This window comes from Nothoprocta perdicaria, unplaced genomic scaffold (assembly GCF_003342845.1).
Source record: "Nothoprocta perdicaria isolate Ctin4 unplaced genomic scaffold, notPer1 scaffold_69, whole genome shotgun sequence".
NCBI lineage: Eukaryota > Metazoa > Chordata > Aves > Tinamiformes > Tinamidae > Nothoprocta > Nothoprocta perdicaria.
In genome coordinates this window covers 1,742,353-1,764,433 of record NW_020455965.1, presented here as the reverse complement: position 1 = coordinate 1,764,433, position 22,081 = coordinate 1,742,353, and the positions used below count along the sequence as shown (strand labels likewise).

Below are 22,081 nucleotides of genomic sequence, written 5' to 3'. Positions count from 1 at the left end.
TTTTAAATACAAAGCTGTAGATACTTCCTACTAATATGTTCAATGGAGAAAAAAATGCAGACATTAAAAAGGCTTACATAAAGGACTTAACTGGCAGCACTTAATGAATTAACTCTTAAATAGGCGTAAAACCCCGCCAAGACTACCCTAGAAACATTTTGTTACAGTTTTTAAAAGAGTAACTTTGTAAATGTACTGATCTATTTCATTCTGCCAATGGTCAATAGAAGGCTGTATTGGCATGTATGCAGGTAGAAGAATCTAATGTCAAATCAATCACACAGCTAAACAGAATGCTTTTATGTTTGGACTTCGGTAGTCCAAAATCCCTTGTCTAAACAAATGATAGTTCTTTTTTTATTTTATTTTTGTTTAGGAAGCCTGAATTTATGAATAAGGTGCTTCTATCTAAACTCAAACGTTAAAACACACACAGAAGAGCTGGAAGCAGGAAGAATACAGAGAAATTGTGCACGCACGGCAAGGAAGGAAGTGGTAGAACTAAAGCTCACCCAGAGCTGAACCTGACAATGGATGTACAAGGCAACAAGATAGGCTCCTTCAGAAGCACCAGCAGCAAAAGGAAGACTAGGGACAGCGCAAGCCTGCTGCTGAACAGGAAAGGAAAGCCACTGACCAAGGACTAAAGGCTGAGGTTCTAAATACATTACAAATTCTTAATTGATAAGACCTGTCCTCAGGAATCCCAAAGACCAGGTGAAAGACCAATCAGGCGCATCCTGAGAACTGAAAGAAAGCAACTGTCACTGTCTTCAAAGGCAAAAAGCATCTGCAGAACTACAGACCAGTCAGCCTCACCTCAGTCTGTAGGAAGGTAATAGAGCAAATGATCCTGGAATTCATTTCCAGAGAAAGGGCCAAAAGGTGCCTGGAAGTAGTCAGTACGGATTTAGGAAGTGGAAAACACGCATGAACCACCTGACAGCTCTATAAGATGAGGAGGCTGGCTCACGGGATGGGGGAGAGCAGCGGATGTTGTCTGTCTTGACTTTAGTGAGACTTTTGCCACCATCTGCCATTGCCTCCTCAGATCAACTGATAAAACACAGACTAGGAAAACAGACACTGGTACAAGAATGACAACTAACTGGCTGAATGGCCAGACATAAGAGACTGCAAGCAGCAGCACGAAGCTGAAGGCCAGACATCAGCAAGGTAATCCCAGGGATAAATTCTGAGGCTGATACTGCTGCAGGTCATTCATGTCCTGGGCAAAGGAAATAGGAGGAGTTGCATGACGGGGAAAATAGCCTCACACAGCAGCACATGGAAGGGGGCAGCGAGCTGAAAGGCAGCTTTGCAGGGAAGGATTTGGCAGGCAGGAGGTGTGGGCGGGGGTCCTAATGGACAAAGAGCTGAACATGAGTCAGCAAAGCATCCTTGTGGCAAGAAAGGCCAACAGCCTCTCCAGTTGCATTAACAGTAAACGTGTTAACAGTGGGTTGAGGGAGTGAATTATTCATGACTACTCAGCACTAGTGAGATCACACCTGGTCAGTCCCGAGCAGGAAGAAGGCATGGACACAATGGACAAGGCCCAGGGAAGAGCCACAAAGATGATTAAGGGATTGGAACATCTGTCATACACAGAGCGGCTGAAAGACCTGGGATTGAGTGGCCTGGGGAAGAGAAGGCTCAAGCGGATATTATCAATGTGTCTAAATATCTGAAGGCAGGTAGTGAGGAAAGCAGCATGAGGGAGAGTTAAGAAACTGACAATTCTTAATGGTTCCAACTGAGGGCAACAGGCAATGGGCACAAATGATATACATAAAATTTTATCTAACCATGAAAAAAAAATCCTTTTATTATGTACATAACTAACCACCAAAACAGGTTACCCAAACTGTGGAGTCTCCATCCTTGATATTGATATTATATTGAAATGCAACTGGACAAGTTCCTGAGCAGTCTCCTATCAGGAGGGGTTGGACTAGAAAATCTCCAAATCCAGGCATTTTGCAAGACCTCTTAAGAACACACCTCTAGACAACCAAGGAGTCCATCCTGTTGTCTATACGAACAGACATTATTTTATCTACCATCTTCTAGACTACCATTGACAATGTGTGACTCTTCTCATGAGTGTTTAGAATGCTCAGTATGCAGATACAGTATTTCTCAATTATATTTTAATCAAATATTTTAATCATAAAAAATGAGACTACTTTCAGCAGTACTATCTTTAGTGTCTTTCTTAAAAGAAAAAAAAGATTTCGCATATGATTTTTTTTTTCCTTCTTCAATTTGTTCACCAGCTTCTGACATTTCTGACATGGCCCATAGGTTGGGAATGTTCTTGCTGACTATAAATAATAATAAAGCTCTGCTAAAACTTCTTTTCTGAAAAAAAAGAAAATCTTTGAAAAGACAAAGTAAATCAGGGGAGCAATACAAACATCTCTCCAAGTTAACATTTCTATACATTGATATATGTGCTCACATACCTTCGCAAAGATAACTGCAGACACCAAGAAACTTGAGACTTGAATTACCTACAGGGAAATTTGCAAAACTATCTTTGAGAACCCAATCTATTAACTGCTTAATAAATTCATGCAATGCTTGAAAGATTCAGTTTTGTTTGGAGCTGCATAATTCTAATATTATCATACCCTAAAATGTACTTTGTCTACCCTCATATATTACATAACATACACACACATTTATATGTATGTAATTATATAAAATTTTAAAAATATTATATAAAATACATAAAAAAGCAAAACCTAAAAATTGGTCCACAAGCAAAAGAATCCAAGCACTAGCCCAAGAGCCCCAGAGAGGCACTGCCCTCCTCTCAGGTGCAGGCTGCTGGCACCCTAACAGAAACAACTGCAAAGCAGCTAATTATAACTGGTACATTCACAGTCCATCTCCAGCTACACAGGCAGTTCTGGCCTACATTAACGTGCTGGCCGAGAGCCATGGCAGCTCAGCACAGTTGTTCAGTTGCTCCCAGCAGAGGTCCTGCAGAAATACCGAGAAGGCAGCCGAGAGTAAAACCGAACAGGAAGTGCATTCTCATCTGTCAGCCCGGGCATTTCACAGCCTTTACCGTGGGCTCAAAAAATCCTTTTGTACCATTTGTAGAAACAGCACAAATGTAGAGGCATTTATAGAAATGCAGAAGAACAAATTATAAGTTATATTCTATTTTAGTTCTTATTAAGGTATCAGCAGCTCTAGGCTCTGAAACTTTACCTTATCCATACAACACTATTACCTAGACCTGGCCAGCCTTGGGACATCCAAACACCTGCTCCCATCTATGCGAAGGAGGGAAAAGGAAGCCCACAGTCACTCACATCTCAGCGTGTTTCAAGGGAGGATGATGTGAAGTTTTTCCTGCATCTGACAGGTACTCTGCTCTAGCACAACAGATCCCAGAAGCAAAAGGAAGATTTTAGTGCCACCTCTTCAGCACTTCAAGCAGGGATGTAGAGAGAAGATGAGCAGAAATGCTCAGCAGCATGGGAAAAAGAGTAAAGGACAGACAGGGACAGAACAACTGATGTCGTCAGTTGGTGGAGAGATGCAGGCAAGAGCCAATGTAGGACAGAAGAGCTAAAAACAGAAAAAGGGAGCAAAGAAGGTTATGGCAGAGGAAGGGCAAGAACAAGAATGTAAAATAATGTTAAAGCATCTTGGCACTGAACTTCTTTACTGCAATAAAAACTTCTTCATAGTCTAGCTGCAAATCCACAGACAACACTATAACAGGGCACTTTAACACTAATAACAAAAACTACTAATGTGCTTTAGTTATAGATTTGACTGTTCCTTTCACACAAGTTACACTTTACTTTTGCATAAAACATTTTTAACCCTCTGAAACCAGATCCAGGCAGCTGAAGCGTCTATAATAAGTTAGCTGGCAAATGATAGATAGAATTAAATTCATAATTTCTTGCTTGCTATGAAAACTTGTACCAGTATAGGCTCATTTACATTACTACAAATATAAAAGCATCTGAAAAATGAGAAGTTAACATAACTGCTGTATGCAGTTACTCTAAAAAAAAAAAAAAAAAGAAAAAAGAAAACTTTATTAAACCACTTTGTTATTAGGTTAAGGAAAATTAATGGCATAAAAATATTACTCAGATATTGAGAGACAGCCCTGCTTCAGAGTAGCGCCAAAAGTAGTTATTAAAGTGAAATATTCACTTGATCAATTTATGAAATCCTATTAATCTTATCAAATTCAACCAATTATCAGTAGGCAACCAGCAAGACCATTGAGTCTTATAACTAGACTCAAAGAACATCATCTTGTCAATATTCTGACCTACTATGCTCAAAATACTCTTAGAACGAATAAAAAGTAGGAAGAGCTGTTAGTTGAATATTTGACATTATTTCTTTAACTTCAGTTAATTGAACTAAACGTGGAACTGCCTCATACGAAGTATAAACTTCTTGTAAGAAACTATTAAACTGAGAACAACACAAAATCCAAAAGGTGCAAAGAAGAGTGGCAATGTATAAGGCTATATCCCAAAGATAAGCTTATCTACTTCAATTAACAGCAATAATTACTACCACTTTTCAGCTTGCTCATCCTGAACCGAATAATACCTAAAAATATTGTTTTCTTTTCCCTGCTCTTACTAAAGCTTACTATTGCTGGCAGGAGGAACGCTTTTCACTGCAAACACTCTGCTGATCCTCAAGACAACTTACTAGCCCAAACACAAGTCAATTATGGCTGTCTCTCAATGATCAATAACTTTTCCAACTCCCATACAAATTTGCTCCTTAGACAATTCTTTAACCAAAAGAGTTAAAACATTTACTCTGCAGGGAAAAAAAAAAAAAAAAGGAACCCACAATAAGTGGAGATGCTAAACTCCACCGCTTTGCCATCCTACTCTTATCATTTCATTTCCGCATTTGAATTTAGCGCTTCCTGAAGACTCTCTTTTTTTTTCCAAGTTCCTTTCTTTAGAGGAAGACTAGTGTGTTGATGATTTTTTATTCACATATTTTATTTTTAAATATAGTCTTTATCTATAAAAAATATTAACATCACTTTATAGACCTAGAACTCCTAACTGAGGATCAAGCAGTTCACCCTGGGTCAGGCACCAGAACACAGACAGAACTAACAGAAGAGTCCAGCCCTACAGAACACTTGTTGCTTAACATGCTGGCACTATGGCATGTCCTGTCTTACTTTATTTACCAAATGCTGAACATTACAGTGTTCAATGTAGTAAAAATACAGATCCCTTGATATCTCCAATAACCTCAAACTGTCCATTTCTAAACACTCTGTGAGAAACACCCAGTATATCAGTTTAGCTATACAATCACCATCATTATGGTGAAGTATGGCATTCAGGCTCACTTTATTAATTACAATATCATTAAGATCTTTGCTTTTCAACCCAAAGTAGCTTAAAAATAAAACACAGCATGTGAAGTACAATATCAAAAATACAAGCCTATTAAAAAACTTCTGATCAAACTTCAACATACAGCTCAGACCACCACTAACTGGAAACATTAACACAGAGATTACAAATTATTTCAGGGCTCGGGCTGTCTCCCCTGCCAAGACCTCAGCTCTATTTCCACACATGCTACGACACGGGTGACTTTTTCAGAGTTTATTTCAATACCTACTTCAATCCAGCTAGCTAAACATATCTGAAATCTCCATTAAAGCTAGCCTGCTTGAGTGTCTACCACACTAAATAACCTAAGTAGGAAAAAATTACCACCTTCCCACCATGATTTTGTTATTCCCTGCAACAACTACTACACTTGCTCCTTATTTTATACCTTACCAGACGCGTAGAAGGCTACAGCTGTTTTCTAGTATTTTGAACTGCCAGTCTAACGTAGAAGTTAGGAATTTGCTGCAAATTAGAGGCACACGCAAAGCACAGCTCAGCTGAAGCTACTCTACACAAGCCCTGCTCTGCGCGGCAAAGGGAGCAGAGGAGCAGTTTCCCTACAAGCTCCCTCTCAGCAGCAATTAGGAGAGGTTGCAACACCTAGGCTGTTGCAGGAGTAATTTCCTTGCAGATAAGCAGTTTAAATTACACTTTACCTAAATGCAAAGCACTTATTCTAATTTTAAAAGCCACCTTTCCCCTTGTTAAATCCAACATTCAGAGCAGGTTACAGAGCACGTGAGAGGAAGGAACAAGGCAGAGCGCTTTCTTCTCGCTGCCACGGAAAGGCCCCGGAGAGGCACGTACCAGCAGAAACGCTACGGCGCCAAATCCTGAGCGCGGCGGGTATGGGAGGCTCTCTGGAAAGCTGAAGGAGCAGGGAATATTCAAAACGTGCCAGATACATATATATAAAATAAAATTTAAAAAAAAAAAAAAAAAAAAAAAAAGGAATTTCACCAGGGAGAAAGCAGTTTTAAACTGTTCGCTTCGCTCCGCTTTCCCAGTAGCGGCCGGGGGGGCCCGCGGGGCGGGTGCGAAGGAAACCCACGCGCGGCCGAGGGGAGCGGGATGACGAGCGGGAGGCGGGGCGGCGCCGCGCGCGTAACGGCCCCGTAACGGCCCCGTAACGGCCGCCCGCGGGGGGAGGGGACAGCGGGGTCGGCGCCGTTACGGCCGCGAGGGGGGGGAGGGGGCGGCGAGGCCCGGAGAGAGCCGCGCGCCCCGCAGGGAGGGGAGGCGGCGGCGGGGCGAGGCCCGTGCGGGGAGCTCCGCTCCGCTCCGGGGCAGGGAGCGCCGCGCGGCGCCGCGTTACCTGCGGGCGGCGGCGGCTGGGCCGAGCTCCTGTCGCCGGGGGAGGCGGCGGCGGCCGAGGCAGCCCGAGACCCGCACGCCCCGCCCCGCCCCCACGCGCTCCACCCCCGCCCCGCCGCCATTGGCCCGGCCGCGCCGGCAGGCGAGGCCCCGCCCCCTGCGCGGCCCGTGGCGGCCAATCGCTGGCCAGCATCCCTGCGCCTCCGCTACCGGTTGGGAAGAGGGCGTGGCTGCTCGTCCATTGGCTACCGTTTAATCCGCGCCTCCGGCTTTCTACTGGCTCTCCTGGCTAGCAATCACCTCGCTTCTGGCTTCCGATTGGACAGTTCCGAGGCCACGGGAGCGCGTCGCGTGCCGGCTCCCCGAGTTTGGGGGGCGCTGTAAGAGGCGGGATTGGCTGCGGCGGGCGCGGGTTCCCATTGGTCACGCGGCGGCGGCCAGCGCGCCGTGCCCGCGCGACGCCGGCGTGATGACGCAAGCGCGGCCTGGCCTGCTTCCCAAGATGGCGGCGCGCAGGGAGCGGAGGCCGCGCTGTCGTTAGTGGCGCCGGGCAGCGCTGGGGTTCGCTCTGCCGAGCGCGGCCTGTGAGTGCGGTACGGGCAGCGGGGCGCTGGGGCCGGCCCTCCTGCCGGCCCCTCGGGGAGGGAGCGGGGACAGGGAGGCGGCGAGGCCGGCACGTCTGGCGGGAGCACCCGCCCGGGCACCGGAGGCCTCGTCTGCGGCGGGAGGGGGCGCCGGAGGCGGGGGGAGGAGCGGCCCGGCCGCCTCGGTCACCTCCTGTGTGCGGAGCGGCCGGGCGAAAAGAGATCTAAATTTCTAAGGTCTTATTGCTCTTTGCGAGGTAGTTTTTAAAAAGTTATTTTGCTTTTGATTGTTATTGGCTTGTTTGGAGAGGTGGAGGTGATCGCTTTGAGGGCGTCTCAGGGCTGTTTGGGTTTGTTTTGTACAGTTTTGCGTTGGGGAGTGCTGTGCTGCTCTTGCTGCTTTTTAGGAAATGTTAGAATGTTAGTTCAGCTTTAAGACGGTGAATTTAGAGACCATTTTCTTTGTTCCTTATTTGGTGCTCTAAGACTGATGGAGATAGTACTGCCGTGGTAATAACACCGGGAGTGTGTGGAGGTGCCACCGAGCTGTTTTGCCGCCTTTAGAAACACTTTCAAATAACTGCCCACTTGCTGGTGACAGACATTGGATTTGCTTGTCATGAGTTTCTTTAGCAGTGGAGATTCCGCTAGTGAGAATGTGGAGCAGAGGTGGGTTCCCTTGTCCGGAAAAAGAAAAACTTTGTGAAGTTAGAGACACGGATAGGGATTCCTTGTAGGCATGAGCTATTCTGACTGTTTATATAGGTTCTCTCTTACTTTCAAGCGGAAAACATCTGGAAAATTAAGCTTAGCCTAATTTTAGCAGCTTTACAAGTGGGTGTTTCTCTGGTTGTTATGCTTGCAGCAATAAATTATATCATATCCTAATTATTATTTGCTGCAGGAACGTTTGCCAGTGACTACAGTAAACTACTGTGTAGTTTATTGAATTACATTCCTATAGTATAGTATATATTCTATAGTATATATTCTATATATATACTATAGTATATATATAGAATATATATATATACTATATATATATAGTATATAGTATATATTCTATAGTATAGAAAATCCGTATTTTCTAGCCTGAAAGAAGTAAAGATGCTAAGCCAGTCTTCATTCTGACTTCAGAATGAGACAGGGATGAGCATCGGTCATCCCTCAAACTCCAAAAACCTAGTTGTGGAACTGATAACTTGTCAGTGTAGATTTGTGAAATACAAGTCAATGCAGAAAAATCGCATATTAACAGAGTGCAGTCAGGCCTATTTTGGGAATAGTTTTAGATGGCACATTAGCTTCCAGACTCGCATTACACTTTGTAGTCTAAAGAGCTGATTACTCATTTTTTAGCATGAAATAAAAAAGGACCTTTCCTGATATTTTCAAAGATGTATATATTCTTTTTTTTTCTTTAAAGGTTGTAAAGCTACTACTACCTGAAGACTTCCTTTTGAAAACGTATCAAGCAAGAACAATTCTAATTTAATAAATGAAGGAGAACAAAGAAAATTCCAGTCCTTCAGTAAACTTGGCAAACCTGGCAAACCTGGACCATACAAAGCCATGCTGGTACTGGGATAAGAAGGATTTGGCACATACCCCTTCCCAGCTTGAAGGGCTTGATCCAGCTACAGAGGCAAGATACCGCAGAGAGGGGGCCAGATTCATATTTGATGTAGGGACACGTTTAGGCCTGTATCCTTCAAATATATAAATGTTTCTGTGAATTGGGATTTTGAAGGCAAATCATATTAGAAATGTTTGCCTAGTTGTTCAGGTGCTACTTTGTCAGGAATCAAAGATTGCGTCAGTTTAACTGCCTTTTGGCTAACAAGTTTCCACATAGCTTTTATCCATTTATTGGATAAGCAAGATTTCAACATAACTCCTGTGGCAACAGAGTGGGGAAGGTGGTACAGATTCACCAGTTGTGCATGGCTTGGTCTCTTACTGCGTGGATGGATCTACAGAAGTTCCTTAAATTTGAGGGTTGGAGCTTTTTCTGCATATTTTACCTATGAGGCTTCTAACTTCTGTCCCTCTGTTCTGTCCCTCTATTTGTTTAAGGTGGGATTGCATTTTTTTCTGTATGCTAGTAATTTCTCTCCACTGTGTTGCAGATTGCCCCTAGAATTTCCTGGATCCTACATTCTTAGTACTATTTTTTTTCTCACTTCTGTGTTTAATAGAAACTGACAACAATGAAATTTCCTTTTTCTCCTTAAAGGAAAGACCAGGGAGCATATCTAGCTTTTATTTGCGTAATAGACTCTCTATAAAAGGAAACTACATAAATAAATAGACTACATAAATAATGTGGGTCAGCCCAGATGCAGTTGATATCCAAAGCATCTGTTGGCCATGTGTAAAGTCTTTTTTTCTTTTTGTTTTTTTTTGGTGGCCTCCTTCTAAAGCATCTAGATAACTGTCTGTGTGGTGAACAGCTAAAAAGCAAGTTGAGTTGCTTGATAAAGCAGAATGCATCCTTTTACTTGTGCATGTTTGGTCTTTGAATATGTTTTACGGTGTTTGTATGTTGAAAAAATCCTTAACCTGTGACACAGACACTATGATACATTAGCAACAGGAATAATTTATTTCCATCGATTTTATATGTTTCATTCCTTCAAACAGTTCCCCAGATATGTAAGTATATACAATATTGTTTCCTTAATACTGCACTTGTGCTAAGCACAGTCTGTTTAAGTTGGTAACAAGTTACTTGGACTCTGCAGCTAGGCACAACTCTTATTCACAGCATCACTGACACAAACCAAGCAATGTCTGCTTTTTGTTTAGTATTACAGTATCAGGAGTCACAGAGCCATGATTAAAAGAACTGTCTTGGAGAACATTTAACTTTGGGATTTGAGTTACTGTTTTAAAAATAAATATTATAGTGTAAATACAGGATTCTATGGTTCCAGTAAGTATAATGTTTTCCATAAGATAAAAAAATAAACATTTTATATAAATAATCATATCTTAAAACATGATTTTCTATTTGTTTACCTTTCTACTTGTGCTGAGAAACACATTTGTACTGTTATTTCAGTTATGTCGTGGGGGTGATATATTTTACAAAGACTAACAGCTATACTTTTTTCTGTTATTGTTGCATGCAGATTTTTTATTTAAATTTTATTTTTTACTATCATAAAACTGCTTGACAGGCTATCATGACGAATTCTTCTGTGGATGTTTAACCATGAAATAACACCGTGTATACTTGACTGTTGTCCAAATTCTGTATTTGCTTTGAAGAAGTAAAAGCTTAAATTATCACTGTAATTAAGTTAGTAGTTAATAAGCTTATTAAGTCTTGCCTGGGAAACTTCTGGGTATCTGTTAATGGAAGCTGACAGTGCTTTAGGCATGCAATACAGTAAAGTACTATAAATGCAGACAACTTCCTGAAATCACTTTTTTTTTTTTTTTTTTTTTTTTTTCCCCAGGTTACAGGAGCCTGCTGTCTCTTCCTGGCAGGAAAAGTTGAAGAAACACCTAAAAAATGTAAAGATATAATCAAAACAGCCCGTAGCCTATTAAATGATGTACAGTTTGGGCAGTTTGGAGATGATCCAAAGGTAAAGGTGCTGAATTTCAGTTACTGCAATTACATGTTCGACATGTAACTGTGATAATATTTCTTGCTAATAAAAGAAGTTTTGGAAGCCCCCTGTGGCAAATGCTGATATAAAAGGTTTACATTTAATTTTCATTTCATGATGCATATTCTGATTGAGGGCAGTGCAGAGGAGGACAGTAAGATTCAGTCCGTTTGCTCCGGGGGTACGAACATCATTAAACTATAAAATGTATTTATCATAGCATAATGTGGTATTGGGAAATAATTAGTAGAAAACCTTAAATTATGTGAACTACATATCCAGAACTGTATCTCAGTATCAGAAGGTTTCCTATTTAGAGTATTTGACTTAAGAAAATTATGCTTCTCAAATACAGAAAAGGGGGGGAAAAAAAAGGAAGAAGAAATAATACTTGTAATAAGCTTTTTTCACATCAAATATTTTAATCTTCTCTGTGGAGACAAACCTTAATCAAGTGAAAGAAGTCACATGTTTGTCTGGAGATGCTCTGTAATCAGACTTTATACCAGCATAAGATACTTATGAGTTAAAAAAAGAGTAATATTGTATTTACCTTGTCACATTCTCTAGGAAGAAGTGATGGTCCTTGAAAGAATATTACTACAAACAATAAAGTTTGATTTGCAAGTGGAACATCCATACCAGTTCTTGCTCAAGTATGCCAAACAGCTCAAAGGTAAAATAGAACAGGGTGAGCAGATTATGAATGTTCTTCATCTTGGAAACATAATTAACAGTGGGGAGCTATTATCTTTCAGACTATTTGGCCGTTTTAATAACTTACCACAATTTTAACAATTATTTTTCAGGAGACAAAAATAAAATTCAGAAACTGGTTCAAATGGCATGGACCTTCGTGAACGACAGGTATGGCACTCAATGGCAACAACTTCTGACAGTGAAATTGTTACTTTTGTTCAGTTCATGTGGGACTTTGGTATTTCTTTGAGAAGTGGTGATTATGATTTTGCAAATAGTGAAGGCAACTGATCTCTTTTGATAAAGATGTTTTCCAGTTTTCACTATGATATTGGCAGGATGACTACAGAAGGACTAAGCTTCTAAAATCTATGATATTTTATGGGAAGGATTTAATGCTCACCTTCAAAAAAAAAAAAAAAAAAAACCAAAAATTCTTTTGAAAGACAAAACCATGGTAGATCTTCAGGACAGAAGCTGGCTTCTTGCCCAGCCTAGGACGTGTTCCTCATTCTGAGAAAATTACTGCAAGACATCCTTCTGTTTCTGAACTTCGTTCTATGTTATGGATTCTAGGTGTAAAACAGTGTTATTTTGAATTCTGTCATGTTGGTCGGCTATGAAAAAAATTAATGGTGTATTTGAATACATTGTAAGCCATTGAATCTAGTGCAAATACTATTTTGGAGATAAATTTACAGTTTCTTGAATCATTTTTGCTTGTGTTTTGGCATTTCAAAGCAGAGCTTTGAACACTTTAGTTCTGCTAAGTTGAAACCCACAGAGCTAGGGAAGTTAATTTACAAATGGCAATTAAAGAAGTGTAATTGTTATTTTTTTGTAGTAAGTTCTTAAGACGTTATTGAAGTCTTGACCCTTCAGAAATGCAAAGCTTTCCATCATTATAGAAAAGGTGTATTCTTATTCATATGCCTAATTTTAAATATTCCATTGTGTGTGCAAGTTCTCGATCTGTAAGGTAACCCAAATAGGTTATTGGATCACATAGTGATCCATAGTGATGATGATAGCTCGTAACCTGCCCTAATTAGTTTGAGCAAGAGCTTTTTTAACATGTTTGCATGCCACTAGATGTATGCTTCAACTCTGCCTCTCTTGATGATGCTTAAGAAGAAAAAATGCATAGTTTGACTCTTATTACTTGTAAAGTGCCTTAGGAAAAATCTTTCTGTATCCTTCATACTTCAGTACCATGATACTGGAATTATATGGTGTTTAATAACTCAAAATGCATTTCAGGAAAATGCTGATGTAAGGCTAGAGTAATTCTTTCAAAAAAGATTTCTTTCTCTCCTCAAGAGGCTGTTTTGTGCCTGCTTGATAGGCACCGTGTTAGAAATGTATCGGATTTCTAGGATCCTGCAGTGATAGTCCTATACTTTGCACTGTGGGCATTTAGACCAGCTGTTGTTTGGGGAGTTTGTTTGTTTGTGTTTCTTCTGCAACTATAATTCATAGCAAAGTAAATATCCAAAAGACAGGAATAGTGAATCAGTTTTTGAGGGCTGTTTCTTGCGTGTTTACTGGTGATTGCTGGCTTGATAGCTCCAGTATTGAAGTACCTCGTTTGCCTTGAGTCATCTGTAGCCCACCCAGAGAAACCGATCTAAATGACAGCCTAGACTACTATTTTGGTGCTTTTGAAGATGTAGCAATGAAATCGCCAGTGAATTGGCACAAACTGAACTGGCTGAGTGGATGTGAAAGTTTTAATAGCAAGATTTAGTGGATCTTATGTTACAGAAGTTGTGGAAGAACTAACTTGCCACAAAAAGAAAAACAAGTTTTATAATTTAAATTGAGATTATATATAAATATATTTAATACCAAGAATGTTAGCTACTTTGCAATATTAATTTTAATAAATGCTACTGAAGGATAACCTTTTTGCAGCTTGATGTCCCAGGGAAGACTAGAGTGGAATGTAGCTACCCATTCTGTGTGATAGTGTTGTCTTCGTTATCTTTCTTTCCTACTTGTGGTGTTAAGGTTTCCTATTTTAAAGCCCCACATATGTGGTGTGTTACTGCTGCAGGCAAGTGCTCCCTGTATCAAGTGCTTAAATCTATATTATTTAATAGCTGTAATTCAAAATAATTTAGGTTTGTGAAATGTTTTATTTAACAAGGCTTCTCCACATAGTTTCTGCCTTTTAAGTTAAAGCTATTATACATTTTTTTTTAATTTGACAATCAGAATTGTCTTCAGATCTGTATGTTCATTTTTGATTGTTTATTTTTTAATGTCTTCCAGCCTCTGCACTACGCTGTCCCTGCAGTGGGAGCCAGAAATCATAGCTGTTGCAGTTATGTACTTAGCAGGTCGTTTGTGTAAGTTTGAAATACAAGAATGGACCTCAAAACCAATGTACAGGCGATGGTGGGAGCAGTTTGTCCAAGACGTCCCTGTTGATGTTCTGGAAGGTATGAAGAACACTTGCTAGAGACAATTGATGTTTTCCTGTGGCTGTGGGATGAAGGTAGTAGGTACATTCCAACTGCCTTTTCTCTGTATCCGACTCAAAAATAATCCTGTGTAGCATATGCACCTTAGAACGTATAAGCTATGCCCTATGCAGATTCATAATTAGACTTTTAGACTGGTTTAGTGTGGCATGTTGATTATCATGATTAGTTTATTTTTTGAGGGAGGGGAGGGTTGTTTTCTTTTTTAATAATTATTTAGTTCATAGCCCAGTTGTTAAACACTGGTACCAAAGACAACTAGTTTGGAGTGGTTTGGTTAGGATGATCAACCTGTTTAACAGTTATACTAGTGCTACAAGTGGGAGTTCTTATCTTATGCTGTGCTAGGACTGAGAGCTAGATTCTATAGTTTCTAGCTGCTTATTCTGGGTTGTTTTCATCCTTACAGAATCTTAATATTACTCGTTTGTGTTTTCTCAAATTATAAATTAATCCATCATTCTTTTGGAGTAGCTAGTGGGCTCTTTTCTGCACAGACTATTGCTTTTCTGAATGGAGGAGCATTATATATTTTAGACCTTACCCTTCTGTCAGAATTGACTAAAACAAGAAAATAATCTTTTTAACATGACCGTTATGAATTTCTTATCCTGTAAGATTCTGCAAAGGAACGTTCTTTTTTTGTACCTTGTCTTCAAGTTCTTTTAATTTTAGGATTAATAATTCTGTAACATGAATAATTAAGATACTGTTTGCTTATGGTCATAGGCTCACAGCTGTATTGATTGAGGCTTATAATCAGTTCCTTTCCAGCACTGGCTAAAGCAAATGCTAAAAGAAGAATATTCATAATATTTCCTCTAATGCAATCTTAATATCTGGTCTGAATGGCTTTGTGAGCCTAGTCCTGATGCAGCTATCAACTCAGTAACTAATTAACAACCTGCAATAGATCTCTCTTCTGAGTACTTGTTCTGCAACCTCTTAAATGACAGTAAACTGTTTACCCACATAACATCTTTGTCAGGGAATCCTGCCAGTCTGTTACCTGCTTCATTAAGGATCAACATTAAGGATCTGTTTCAAACCTGACTCCTAATAGCTTTGTTTCATGGCCCTTCTTGTCCTTAGTTATTCTCTCCCTGTCGGCCTTCTCTGGGCATTCATGATTTTGCATCGGCTATCGTATCTACTAACTAGTTTCCAGTCTGAAGAATTCCAGCATCATTGAATGCTGTTTACATGGAAGTCCTTCCTTACCTTTGGATAGTTGAGTTATTCATCTGAAGTTTTCCGGTTCTATTTCTCTTCCTTTAAAGATGAGGGGTAGTGTATATATGCAGTTTTGGTCCCAATATATAAATGAACCATGGGTTTGGACATGTTACCAAGTATAGTGTGATGGTAGGATGTTTCCTACTTGTTACTTTTTTTTTTTCACGTTGTGGGTCTTTGAGGCAATCTTTTCACTCAGATGTCTGTTTTATCTCTAAACTCTTGCTTTTGAACATGGTGACCAGCTTGAAGTCTGTTATTTTATGTGTAAAGGTAGGACTATTTTCTCCGTGTGTGTACTCTGCATGTTTCTGCACTAAATTTTATCTGCAGCTGTATTGCTTGATCACAGTAAAACAATTTAGATGGAGGTCTTCACTGCCTGCTGTCATCCTACTCATTGGAGTAACCTGACATCACTGGCAAATTTTGCCACCTCCTTGGTCACTCGTAGACAGCAGAGATCCCAACACAGACTGTTGTAGAGTTTGGGTTCTTCTGTGTTGCAAGACTTGATCCCTTACTGAAACCATGTTCCTTTCTTCAAATAAGTTTTTTTAACTAAGCTCTTTACTCCCTATTCTGTTAAAGTCCTTGAAAGTATTTGAAGGATTCTGCCAATTCTTTTCAACATCTAGAACTCTTATCAGCTGGATTACTCATTTATAAAGTGCTTGTTGTCTTTTTCAGGGAACTCCAGAAGTTCATAAAGCAGGAGCTCTCCTGGCTGTCATTAAGTAAATTATGCTTAGGTAGCCACTAATTTGTCTTTATTATAGTTTTTATTAACTTAACTGATACAGACGTCATCTGTAATTCTGTAAACTGCTTTATAAGCCTTATTTAAAAATCAGTGTCATGCTTGTCACTTGTGTAGTCTTGAATAGTAAGGGTGTTTTAAGTGAAAGGGTATTTGCTAATGTTCATAATTCAGATATTTTATCCTTTGGTTTCTTTTAGAATTCTTAGATGAATTCCATCCAGTTCTGGTAATTCTGATGTTTTTTAATAGGTGGTTATGTGCTGTATTGCTGCTTTCAGAGTTTCTTAGATGTAAGACAAATCTTCTGCTGAATCTCTGCCAAAGAAAGTTGTAGCATGGGTGTCTCCACTTCCTGCTGCTGCCTCTGAAAGCAGATGTAAAGGACTCATTTAGCTTTCCTGGAAGAGCTTTCTGTGCCTTGAGTGCTACTCTTGCACCCTGTTATCAGTTGGTCTTACATGATCTCTGGCAGACTGCTTGTTCCATATGAGCTGAAATAAGGATTTAGAACTAGTTGTGATTACTTACTCCTTAAACTTTATGGACAGATCCAGTTAGACATTTTTAACATTTACTCTGTCTTGTTTACTTGCTATGCTGTTCTCCAAGCACACAGTAATGACATGCAATATATTAATGCCAAGACACTTTCTTCTTATTCCTCTGAAGGGCTACATGTTCATATTTACCATAGGCAGAAGGAACCCAAAAATGCAGAAGTGGAAACTAGTCTTAAAAAATCTATAGTAAATTTTCGATTCTTTTTTTAAGGCAAAAGCTTGACTATTGTGTGTTGAACATACACTTGTATGTTGCAAATATTTAATCTTGGCACTTTCTTTTTTTAGATATCTGCCACCAGATTCTGGATCTGTACTCACAAGGGAAGCAGCAGATGCCTCATCACACTCCTCATCAGCTGCAGCAGCCACCATCTCTTCAGTCTGCACCCCAGGCACCTACAGTGCAGCAGTCGCAGCAGTCCCAGGGTTCGGAGCAGTCCCAGGCTCAGCAGCAAAAGGAGTCTCAGCAGGCAGCCCAGCAGCAGCAGCAAACACAAGTACAGCAATCAAAAAAGCCCTCTCCCCAGTCAAGCCCTCCCAGACAGATTAAGAGACCAGCGGTAAGTTTAGTAAACTTTAACTTAGGCTTTATTTTCATGTTGACCTGATGCCTCTATGGTTTAGAGTGCAGCAAACCTGTGGTTTCCTTTTAAAATGAGGCTAGTAAATAATTTTTCTGTAGCAGACTTGTACTGGTTGTATGACAAGTACATAAGTGTGGAACAGTCTTGGCACTGTGAACACACTGCTCGCTCGCTGCACTTGAGGAGAATCCCATGGGCAGATTCATTAGGGAACGTGAGCTGTTCAGGTAACCTCTGTTCATGGTTCTGTGCAACCACGGACACGCACACAAAATAGACTATTCTATATACACACACACACACACACACACACACACACACACACACACGCACACGACCTGACTGAAACAGCCCTGTCAAACTGACTGGAGGAAAAATGCATAATGGAAAGTACTTTATATTTTGATAGACTTTGTTTATGCTGAAAACAAACATCTTCTTCCCCTCCCCGCTCCTCCCCTCCCTCAAAAAAAGGGCATAAACTGTGTCATATTTGGCTGCAGTTACTTGTTCCATACTAATGGGGTACCTCAGTGACACTGCTTTCTGAACACTACTCCCTGTAAACAAATACCACCATAACTGAGTTGCCAGCAACTTGAACTAAGCACTTGACTACACAGAATAAGTGATTTTTTTTGAAGTTCTGGACGTTCATAGTGGAGACTTGTTTCTCTTTGAAAGTGTAGGAGAGACTGAATGTTTGCATAGACTTACAAACAAGGATATTAGGGAAAGAAAGCCTGAATAACATAAGCACGGCAAGTAAGTCTGCATGGTCATCGGTGGAGGATGCAGGCAGGTGTTGGAATGGAAAGATTAAGCTGTCCCTAAATGAGGGAGAAGGGTGATGGGAGATGAATTGAAAGGACTGTGTAAGGAACACAGGAAGCAGGTCTTGGGTAGCTTTGCACTGGACAGCCAACATCATGAGAATCCTCAACAGAAGAGATGAAAGTTCAGTCTTCAAGTGAAATGTCCCTCAGTTCCTGAACTAGCCAACTCTCTTGGAGTAACCAAGCTAGGAAAGACTTCCCAGGCTGCCTTGTCTGTGACTCTTGTAAAGCAAAACAATGACCAAAAAATGTGCAGTCAGAGGGTGATGGGAGCTTTTGTGCTAGTGTTCATTAATATACTTTTGCATAATAATCGGCTTTGGTACAGTGCTTTCTGTTTTGCAAGCTTCTGAAATGCTTTATGCTGAGCAAAACTTCACCCATTCTCTTGCCCTGGTAAATAAAGCAGAGATGCCTGAAGAGCTTTGGCAGAGGTGAAATGACTGGTCAGTAGCAGTGCTAGGAACAGAGGCCAAGTCGCTTGCTCTCAGCTCAGTGAGCAATTTAGTGGGCAGTGATGTATATGCCATAGATTTTTATAAATAAAATAAACGAAGTGGTAATTCTCAATAAAGAGAACAGCAGGAAAATGCTATATTTAATGCTGTATTTAAAAAGACTGAAATTTTTCTCAGTCTTTTTATTCTTCCTAAGCTGGGCTTGTTCATTGTTGTACTGTTGAGCATTAATAGTCCCCTCATAAAAGTAAGAGAAGCAGAGAGAGGGGGAGCCCTTCCTTTCTTTTAGGGACTGAGGAAGATTGAGTTGGAAACAGGTTCTGGTTTAGTCAGATCTGCACAAAAAGCCTTCAACAGGCCGGAGTTGTTTTCTGCTTGCTTTTTTTGCTACTGTTTTGAAATGCTTTGTGTTTTGCAGTGATTGTCATGTTTTCTTTTTTTTCCCCCTCTTTAAGCAGACGGTATCTCCCAAAGAAGAAACAAAGCCAACAGGTATGTCAGTGTTTCCTAATGATTCTTTTCATTTTCTATAAGCAAAATGGTTCTTTTAGCCAGAATGAGTCACTGGCTGATGTGTGTTTAGCTAGTCAGCTTGCGGGCTTGGATCACCCAGACTATTTGATACCAGTACTGCATCCTTACCTGTGTAAGGTGTTACAATTAGTGTAACCTGTGTCAGGTGTTACAATTAAACATAGTTACAATACCTGTGTACTGTAACTATATGTAATGTCTTTACTGTAGCCTAGCTGTTCCCCAAGAATGCCTTGGTGGAGTCTGCTCAGGAGCTGTCTCTCTAAACTAAAGGCATCTCCATTTACAGCCTGACGCATCATTTGCAGTAGCCCTGCAGTAGGAGGGGAGGTGTTGACATTACTGAAGGTGCCCTGTCACCGGATATTTGGGCCATGTCTATTTGGTGACATCAGTAATCAGTTGTTGTCACAGCTGCCAGTAAAACCAATTTGTATTAATATACAGCCTGGCTTAAGAAATACTTCACCAGTGTGCTCATATCTAGTTCTTTTGGTGTGCTTTTTGAGGGGTTCTAATAGCATGTTTCAGGATAGCTTGGATTTGATTCTGTAGAGTTTCCTTGATAAGTTTCATCTTTCTGACTCTGCAGGGAGATTCCAGAGAGCTGCCTGTCCCTTCTCCCACCTTCCTCCCGTTTAATTTCCCCTCTCATTTTGGTATCTGGATACATGAGCCCCTAGCAGGACACAGGGGTTCAGCTCCCCCTGAAACTTTAGCTACTTACAGGTTCCAGTCTCTGCTGAAAACTGCACGTGCTGGTATGCACATAGATGATGTTACTGGGACCATTTATTACTATCTATATAATACATAGCTTGAATTGGTAGGCCTGTGTTTTTCTGGCAGACTGTCGTGTGATCATTGATGCCATTTTTTTTATACAGAGCTCTTGCTTCTAGTTACATTTATTAAACATACCTAGTATATAGGGTGTCCACTGCACTTTGCATAAACATGATAAATGATATCAGTTTCAGACATGCTACAGTGCAGTAGCAAATTAGGAACTTCCACGTGTTTTTCAGAACCTCCTCCACCATCTAAAATTCCGAAAATTGAAACTTCGCATCCACCGATACCTCCTGCACATCCACCTCCAGGTAAACCTTTATTTCTGAAATGCTGCTTCTCTTGCAGTTTACTGCACTGCTTTTCAGTGCAAGGCAGGGAGATTGTTGCCTTGATGAATAAGTAATTCATCAGCAATAGTACTAGGCAGATAAATTTTGGAGGATATTTCATCTTTCTAGGACACATTTTTTTTAATCAATACCAAAAAGTTATGATGAAAATGAATATCCACTATGTGGACAAAGGCCAGATAAAGCTCAGACTTGGAATGCCTGGAAAAATAAACTAACTGTGGTGAGTAGGCAAAAAGGGACTTGTGTCCTTAGAAGGCTGCCCTAGTATTAGGGCACTGGCTTCTAAATGTCCTATCCAAGTTGTGCATGTTACATCTTTATTATAGAACTGCAGGTGTGTAATTCTGCAAAAAAGGGATATGTTTAATCTTGGCTGTGCCCCAAAAGAGGGCTTTCATCTGCTGGAGAACTTTTAACACTTCATGCATGCCTTATGTTTGCAAAATAAATGTTACTGTTGAAAAAATGTGCTTCTGGCACTCTGACACATTAGCTGTCCTGCCACTGACCCTTAGATATGACATAAATATTTTATAGCGCCTGCTTCATAATGCAACTTCATGATGACAGCTTCTAGCAGGGGATATCAGGAGATAGAAGAAACAGTGCTTTGAAATACACTCAAAATGTTTTGCTGTCAGTTGCTGTTGTATGTTGTATGCTGTATGTTGTAAACTGTTGTATGTCAGCTGAGCTGTTAAAACTGTGACTGTCTATACGGGATGAACCCTAAACATGCAGGTAACTGGTTTCTCATGTTATCCAGAGAGGACAGCTTAATGCATGTCCTTCTTGGTATCGGCTAAGGACAATTCTGTGAAAGTCTGATCTGTTTTATGAACTCCCCTGGGCTGCCACACACCGAGCTACCTCACAGTAATCAGTGGAACTCCCAAGTAATCAATGCCAGTTTCTTCCTTTATTCTCAGTGTGTCATTCCCCCCCTCTTTTTGATGAACAGATTTAGAACTGAAATATTAAAGTCCTGAGACTTTGGCCCATATTCCCAAATAGTATCTCAGAATATTTGAGGCAGGTGAAGTGCAATGATTGGTCTCAGGTCACCTTCTGGAGTGCGAGAGAGAGTAAAAGGAAACCCGGGCTCTGCAAGATTGAGACACTCATCCACTGATCAGCAGGTTTGGGGTATCTTGGGTCCTGTGGCTCCTTAAAATCTGCTGGTTGTGAGTCTGTCCATCCAGTCTCTTTAATTTCTTCTGTAGTATTTTATAGTATTTAAGTTGTAAGAAAATCAGTGATAAATTGGGGGAAAAGTGCATTTAACTTTCAAACTGGGAGAAGCCGACCTTGGAGCTCTGATCTGCAGCTTAGTGACTTGCTAGGGACGTAGTAAGATCTAAGTGGATACAGGATGAGATGCAGAGACATGGAGAACTTTGGAGTCCTCTTTTGATGTGTTCCTCGGAGGAAAGCCGAAGAGGATTCGGATGTTGCAGCTGCCACCGCCCCTCGGAAAAGTAAGCAGCGCTTGTTTCTGTGTTGCAGAGCGCAAGCCTCCTCCCCTGGCTCCGTCGGTCTCCATGGGCGAAGCGGAGCCGGCGCCCGCCGTGGACGCGGTGGATGTGCCCAAGGTGCAGATCCCTCCTCCTGCTCATCCGGCCCCGGTGCATCAGCCGCCGCCGCTGCCGCACCGGCCCCCGCCCCCGCCCCCCACCAGTTACATTACAGGGATGTCGACTACCAATTCCTACATGTCCGGGGAGGGCTATCAGAGCCTGCAGTCCATGATGAAAACGGAAGGACCAACGTACGGAGCGCTGCCGCCCGCCTACGGACCACCCGCTCACCTCCCATACCACCCCCATGTGT

At 41.0% G+C, this 22,081-nt stretch overlaps 2 protein-coding genes across 3 annotated transcripts in view; one reads left to right on the top strand and one right to left on the bottom strand.

Annotated features, from left to right (window-relative positions):
- Positions 1–6,258, bottom strand: part of SETD3 (SET domain containing 3) — a 55,820-nt gene extending 49,562 nt beyond the window's left edge. The window contains exon 1 of the mRNA XM_026050432.1: positions 6,234–6,258. The gene's annotated coding sequence lies outside the window, so the exon portion shown is untranslated. The remainder of the gene's footprint in view (positions 1–6,233) is intronic.
- Positions 6,259–7,221: 963 nt separating this feature from the next.
- The window catches only part of CCNK (cyclin K), a 15,144-nt gene continuing 284 nt past the window's right edge, over positions 7,222–22,081 (top strand). Inside the window, exons 1-11 of one of the 2 annotated variants that reach the window (XM_026050429.1) lie at positions 7,222–7,324; positions 8,751–9,028; positions 9,898–9,979; positions 10,789–10,920; positions 11,515–11,620; positions 11,754–11,811; positions 13,918–14,087; positions 16,977–17,251; positions 19,028–19,061; positions 20,132–20,206; positions 21,758–22,081. The exon at positions 21,758–22,081 is cut by the window's right edge and continues 284 nt beyond it. In XM_026050429.1, coding sequence (XP_025906214.1) covers positions 8,823–9,028; positions 9,898–9,979; positions 10,789–10,920; positions 11,515–11,620; positions 11,754–11,811; positions 13,918–14,087; positions 16,977–17,251; positions 19,028–19,061; positions 20,132–20,206; positions 21,758–22,081 — 1,462 coding nt within the window. In that variant the 5' untranslated portion in view covers positions 7,222–7,324; positions 8,751–8,822. Of the gene's footprint in view, positions 7,334–8,750; positions 9,029–9,897; positions 9,980–10,788; positions 10,921–11,514; positions 11,621–11,753; positions 11,812–13,917; positions 14,088–16,976; positions 17,252–19,027; positions 19,062–20,131; positions 20,207–21,757 lie in introns of both variants that reach the window. The other variant, XM_026050430.1, reaches the window with a different exon arrangement.